Genomic DNA, 7,358 nt, shown 5'->3' with positions numbered 1-7,358 from the left:
TCCAGTTTAAAATCTCAAGAATAAGGTCTTTTCTTTTATTGTTTTTCTTTTTCTTCTTTTCTTTTTTGATGCACAAGTGAACTAATCTTGACCCAGTTCTAACCCGTTTTGTCATAAAGGGTTAGATACTAACTTGTCATAATTACGAGTAATGTACCAATACCATGATACATAAATAAAACCGGTGTTTTTGTGAATAATGTGTATAATGTTTTGTAAACTATGTTTGTAAATTATGTAAAAATATTAGGTAGATGATAATTAATAGAAATTATGCACCACGTTTATTAAAACTTTTGCTATATAGCATGGCTAACGATGGAAATGATATTGGATCGTTGTCCAGTGGAGCCAATCCAATGGAAAAGATTATGGAAAAAGCTGTTGCTAGCTTCTTGCAAACCTTGCAGAACAATGTAACCAATGGATTATCGAAACATCATGAAAGGCCAACTACGATTAAACAGTTCCAAGACTTGAAACCTTTCATGTTCACAAGAGACTCAACCCATTGCTAGTTGAAGCTTGGGTTAAAGAAATGGAGAAGATTTTTCATGCCCTACCTTGCATAGAAGAACATAAAGTGTCCTTTTCCACCTTCACTCTTAAGGAAGATACGCAAGAATGGTGGTTTCTCACCTTAGAAAAAAAAGAGATTGTAACTTGGACGAGATTCCTAGAAGTATTCAATGAAAAGTATTTTCCAGAATCACTACAGGAGCAGAAAGCGTCAGAGTTTCTACACTTGAGGCAAGGAACGATGTCGGTAGCGAAATACGAAAGTAAGTTCACTCGACTGGTGCGATTTGCATCGTATGTTGTTCCAATGGAAGCCCGAAAAGATAGGAAATTCGAAGTAGGGTTGGATGCTGAAATCAAAGATAACATTAAGGTTTTGAAACTGCCAACCTATGCAGATGTGGTAGATCGACCATATATCACTGAGAATGGAATTAAAACTGCACATTCAGGTGGAATAGGCGAAAAGAAATGGTTTTGGGAGCTAGCCGGAGGATCTAGGTGTAGACGTCCCCGAAAGTATCGGGAAAAATCCGTTTTGTTCATTGGGCTCACTACAGTTCGGACTCGATGTCACGGTTCTGAATCTAATCTCGCAAAGTGCAATGCAAGATCGATAAATCACCAAAGAGTCCAAATTCGGCAAATTGTTTTGAAAAATTGATTTTTAGAAAGAAGTGCCAAACATGGACTGCTTTGCTAGATACAGAGTCGCCACCTAAATATTTTATTTTTGGGAAATTTAGGAAACCCTGACTCGTGCCTATGGCCACGTGTCCGTCATCACCAAAGTTGCCTCGGCTCGGGAACTTGGGTACGATTGGGGAAGGTCATGCAATGAGCACCCCCGCTCGCCCAATCAAAGATCAACCACTACTAAACATGATATCTTATTTTTTATAACACATGTGCTCTTATTCCAGTTATTAACCTAGAATTACTATGTGATGCGCACAGCATACAAGTATAGACTGGGTCGCCCAATTTGGAACAAAGCATCGCATATCCGTTTGTTTCGAAATGATTTGAAGTTTGCTACTCGCAAGTAGGCTAAAACACGGGTTTTGACGAATTATTCCAATTCAAGCAACCCAACCTTCACCCACAAGCATTCAGGCAGTTATATCACATAAGCACATAGCCTCATGGTAAGCATCCTATCATGGCAGTCACTCACACGCATGCAAGGATGCTAAAGCATAAACACTTACCGAGTACTCCGAGCCAAAGAAAGAAGCTAATTAGAAAACATGTATGAATCCTAACTATGCTGAGGTGCCTAATGCAACACATGCAAGAATGCAACTAAGATAGGCTCGGCTATTCTAAGATGGCATATGAGATACTAAAGGTAACATGTATTCAACTTGGAATTGAAATACGATGTAGTTAGTATGATGTGCTGAGCCCGGTGCATGCAATACAAATGAATGAATGCAAACATGCATAGCATAAGGTATGCTAAATCAGATATGCCCTAAAACTAACCATCATAAGAGGTTAAATAAAAGAGAGAAAGACGTGGGGTTAGAAGACATGCATCACACACACGCACGCTTATTACACAATGGTGCCCTCTCTCGGAGTGTCTGAATAAATAATACAAACCGAATAATTAATCAACTACCCTAACTAATTAAATATTACAGAACCCTTAATTAAATGACAAATTAATTACAAAACAGTCTAAACATTAAACTAAAGAGGCCGCCGCAGCTCCGCTTCGGAATGATTGGATGATGCATGTTCGGTTCGCCTTGCTCGGAAACCCGTTACCATGCCTCTGTTGCCTCTGTTTGCACTGTTTTATGACTCTGAAGACTGCACAAGTCCCAAATATGCTTTTGAACTATTCCCTGAGCATTGTGGGATGTTACCGGCCAAGAGAGAGTACCACTGGCCATGGAAATATGGCCATTGACCAAAAGTGGGACCATTGGCTGGATTTTGGTAGTCGGCCGGCACTGAAAGTGGCCGACCGGCCATTTCTTCCTGCAGAACACTGGTTTTGCTGCAGCAGAGGACAGACAGTGCATGGCAAGGAATTTACAAGCCAAGTGTATGCACGACCACCCTCTCTATCATGCTAAGAACTCAAGGGAGTATGGCTCTCGACCCTCGGGTCACCAATCACGCATTTCGATGCATGGTGGCCAAAGGTGTCAAAGGTGCATATCGATATGGAATGAATGCAACAAACAAACAAATGCTACACACTCTATCATATTGGGTCAAGAGTGTCGGCGACCGAGAATTGAGGCACGTTTCGTCACTTCAAGTATAAAACATCCCTTGGTCCTCATGTTTGGTTTGACACCCCAAACCAAACAAAAATGCAATGCATGTATGCCAAATGCAATGCGAAACATGCAATTAATGCAATGCAACACGAACAATGCAACTTAACATGCAAGCAATATGGTAATACAATAGGTATGCAATACTACAATGCAACCTAGGTATGTAAGTATACAAAGTGATAGGCATGCAACAATGACACCAACCACAAGGATGCGACAACATGCAATACGGTAAGCCTACAACAATACATGAGTGCATGATCCATGGACTTACACTAAGGATGGATAGGACTCATCTGTACCAAAATAGTGGCCAAAGTGCTAAGAAATGATGGACAAAACACACCCAAACATGCACATGTAAAGGTCCAACACTTAGGCATAAAAAGAGTCGACTCTTAAGCACATTAAGAAGAGACAAATATGGACAAATGACAAGCATGATAAGCTCTGAAAATGTGCAAGGGATGATGCCAAATCAACCAAGCCATGCAAGTAGGGCATGCAATAAAGCCCAAAACTTGAGACTAACAAAGGGGTTCAAACCATGGCCATATCAACCAAGCCCCAAGGAGCCAAGATGACTTAAAACAGTCTTAGGGCGGACCAAAATAAGGCTAGAGCATGCATGGAACAAGGCCAAATCATGCTAAGAAATGGGCGCAACATAGAGGGCATTCAAGGCCACAAAGAGAGCATTCCACTACAACTACCTCAACCAAACATGGCATGGGTTATGCAATGAAAAACAGAGCTATAATATGTCAAGATAAGCCCCAATACCCACTTAGATGACATCTAAATGACATAAGTCTAGAGGTATGCACAATGGCCCAAACATGGAGCATAAGACAGCAACTCTTCAAAGCATTGAAAGGATGACAAATACAAGCGTACAAGCATGGAACATGGACTAAAATAGCATGACAAGTGATTCCAAACCACTGAAATAGCCCAAATAAAGCATGCTCATGAGTCACACACCTCAAGCTAACAAGCTAAAATGCATGGTGGCTATACAAAACATGCCAAACATGACCAAATCAACACTAAATAGAGCTTAAACATGTCAAAACATGGATAAAAGCTTCATGAAGTCAAGCTAAAACATGCAAGTATGATGGTCTAAATGCATGATACATGTTTAGGGAAATGATAGGATTGCAAGGCAAGTGCATGATACATCAAATAAGCCAACGAACCAACATGAAACAGAGGTATAACATGATAAAATAACACCAAATACCCACTGAAATGAAGCTAAAATGCATTAAGCCAACATGCTACCTTTACAAGCCAATAATGCAAGCAAATGAGACATAAAGGGAGAGGGGTGTCCCTCCCCTATACAAGACCTCAAAACCACTTCTCCACCACTGAAAATCCTCTGGATTTTAGTGGTGAGAAGGTCAAAATAAAAGGGTTCCAAAGCCCAAGAAGAAGGTCACAAAAAGAGGCCAAACAAGGCCTAAGAGGGGGTAAACAACCCCCAACCCAAAAGTAACCTTAAACAAACACCTTAAGAATGAAAATATAGAACTCTTATCAGTTATACACTAAGCTTAAAACAACATGCAAGATAGGCTAAAAGCTGAAGGCAAAATGGGGAATAAAAGGGGTAGTTCTCACCCTTGAAGAACACTTCAAGAACACCAACTCCAGCACCTCCTTCTGATCAAAACCAACTCGAAAACTATAAAATCAACCCCTCAACACCTCAGTAACCAAAGCATAGTGTAACACTAGGTGCCTTAGTGCAAAAATAAGAACAAAAACACACTTTTGAACACTATTACACACACAAATATAGAGAGAGAGTGATATATATCATATATCACAGGGTGTTCAACCTCTGGAAAGGGAGGGGAGGCCCTCCTCTGATAGGAAATCCATTTCCAAGCTTCCAAGGGAAGCTAAGTGTAAGGATGAAATCTCTCCATACACGTGTATGGAGGTAGAGTTTATGCTCACCAGCTGGCACAGCTGGCATGCATAAGGCCTGAAAAAGGCAAAGAAAAGGTCTCAGCCAGAAAAATGGCCGGTCGACCAACACGTATGGCCGGCCGACCAAAAACAGTGCCGATCGGCCAATAAACTTGGCTGGTGGCAATAACTCATGGCTGGTGACCTCAGGCCATGGCCGGTGGGTTGAAGAAGTGGCAAACAAGCCACCCTCTTTCCTTAAAAACAGAAAGACAAGTGTTTGGTCCACAACCAAATACAAAACAGTCAAGTTGAGAGATCTTGAGGTAAGGCGCGCGGTCGGGACCTCCGAGAACTCAAAACGAACACGAACATGGATGATCATCGAGTGTTCAAATGATGACGTCCAAGTCTTGAGGACGGTCAAAAATGGGGTGTCTATACTAGGTCAGCCCCACCAAAGAAAATAAATACCAGACCTATTGGCTCAACTTGTTCGGCTAACTAAAGTTCTACTATTCTTAGGGGTAGCACCATTCCGAATTGTCCAAGTTGTGGAAAAGCTCATCGGGGACAGTGCTATCGGGTAATGTGAGCATGTTATAGATATGGCCAAGTTGGCCATTGGGCAAAAGATTGCACAAAATTCACCAACACTGTGATGGGTACTCTTGAACCAACTCAGAAACTAGGAATAGCCATAGAAGGGAGAAAGGAACAAAAACGCCAAGAGAGAGCTTTTGCTTTAATGCTTGGAAACCCTAATGCTACTGAGAACGTTGTGTTAGGTACACTCTCTATATGTGGTCATTCAGCTCATATTCTTATTGATTCTGGATCAACTCATTCTTTTGTTTCTCTACACTTTATCCCCAAATTGACATCAGCACTTGAACTTTTGGGAATGGATTGGCTTGCTACCAATCATGCCTTTATTGACTGTACAACCAAAAAGGTCTTTTTTTAGTTACCCAACCAATGAGAGCTAGTCTTTGAAAGGACTGGAGTTTCGACCACTCTGTGTTTAATATCCTTCGTGATAGCCCAATGACTTTTGAGAAAAGGTTGTTGTGGTTGTATTTGTTATGTGGTCGACACTCAATAAATAGACCCAACATTCGATTCAATACCCGTCATTCAAAAATTTCCTGACGTCTTTCTTGAAGACTTACCTGGTACTTTAGTTGACCTTGAAGTCAAATTCACCATTGAAACTCAACCCGATACACAATCGATATCAAAAACCCCTTATCGCATGTCAATGGTGGAATTAAAAGAATTGAAAACGCAACTTCAGGAATTGCTCGACAAGGGTTTCATACGACTAAATACCTCACCATGGGGAGCTCCAGTGCTTTTTGTAAAGAAAAAGGATGGTACGGAGAGATTATACATCGATTATTGAGAATGAAACAAGGTTACCATAAAAAATCGGTATCCTTTGTCGCGAATTAATGACTTATTTGATCAACTTCAAGGTGCTCAAGTATTTTCGAAGATCAACTTGAGGTCTGGCTACCATCAAGTAAAGGTCAAAGTTGAAAGCATTGAGAAAACTACCTTCAGAACACGTTATGGACATTATGAGTATCTTTTCATGCCATTTGGCATCACAAACGCTCCAGCGGCCTTTATGGACCTCATGAACCAAGTATTCAAACCCTATCTCGATGTGTTCCTTATTGTCTTCATTGATGACATTCTCGAATACTCTAAAACACCAAAAGACCATGAACAATACTTACGATCACTTCTGCAGACATTACGTGATCACAACTTTATGCCAAGTTAAAGAAATGCGAACTTTGGATCACTAGCGTACACTCGGCCACGTGGTTGACAAGAAGGGCATCTCCGTCGATCCACAGAAAGTTGCAGCTATCGTGAATTGGCCACCACCCATTAATGTATCTGAAGTTCGGAGTTTCTTGGGATTGGCAGGATATTACCGATGCTTTGTTCAAGATTTCTCGAAGATTGTATCACCATTGACTCAATTGACCCAGAAGAACACACCATTCGAAGTGGATAGATAAACAAGAACGTTGCTTCCAGGAGTTAAAAAATAGACTTGTGATAGCGCCCATCTTGGCACTCCCTACTGAAACAAATGGATTTGTAATCTACAGCGATGCCTCATATAATGGTTTGGTTGCGTAGTTATGCAAGATAGGAAAGTTATTGTGTATGCCTCATGTAAACTAAAGACTTACGAGAAGAACTACCCAACTTATAATTTGGAATTAGCTGCGGTGATTTTCGCTTTTAAAATTTGGCGTCATTACCTCTATGGAGTAACATGCAAAATTTACACCGATGGCAAGAGTCTTAGATATCTATTTACCCAGAAAGAACTAAACACGAGGCAATGACGATGGTTAGAGTTTATGAAAGATTATGATGTAAAGATTCAACACCACTCAAGCAAGGCTAACGTGGTGGCAGATGCACTGAGTCGGAAGACCACCCGAAGTTTGGCATACTTCCTCACTAACAATAAATCACTCATTGGAGACTTGGAAAGATTAGACTTAGAGTTGGTTCCGCACATAGCTGATGGATTTCTTGCTAATATAGTCATGGAACCTACAGTAGTCAATGAAATTAGGACGCGTC

General features: G+C 40.9%; 1 protein-coding gene across 1 annotated transcript; it reads left to right on the top strand.

The window, feature by feature from the left end:
• Positions 1 to 538: 538 nt before the first annotated feature.
• On the top strand, positions 539 to 6,778 carry LOC145791353 (uncharacterized). The gene is made up of 5 exons (XM_082871865.1): positions 539 to 1,020; positions 5,349 to 5,683; positions 5,852 to 6,118; positions 6,221 to 6,393; positions 6,560 to 6,778. The coding sequence occupies exons 1-5, from the start codon at positions 539 to 541 to the stop codon at positions 6,776 to 6,778; spliced, it is 1,476 nt and encodes a 491-aa protein (XP_082727991.1).
• Positions 6,779 to 7,358: the final 580 nt, after the last annotated feature.

Source organism: Camellia sinensis, chromosome 1 (assembly GCF_055761805.1).
Source record: "Camellia sinensis isolate YWXY chromosome 1, ASM5576180v1, whole genome shotgun sequence".
NCBI lineage: Eukaryota > Viridiplantae > Streptophyta > Magnoliopsida > Ericales > Theaceae > Camellia > Camellia sinensis.
Note: the sequence above shows the minus strand (reverse complement) of the source record. Positions and strands in the feature narration are given on the sequence as shown.

Excerpts from the sequence above, each read along its gene's own strand:
- LOC145791353 (XM_082871865.1), top strand. The coding sequence starts at position 539 with ATGGAGAAGATTTTTCATGCCCTACCTTGCATAGAAGAACATAAAGTG. Across the intron at positions 1,021-5,348 it reads GAGCTAGCCGGAGGATCTAG|ATATGGCCAAGTTGGCCATT; the intron begins GTGTAGACGTCC and ends AGCATGTTATAG. Across the intron at positions 6,119-6,220 it reads TTTTGTAAAGAAAAAGGATG|GTGCTCAAGTATTTTCGAAG; the intron begins GTACGGAGAGAT and ends ATCAACTTCAAG.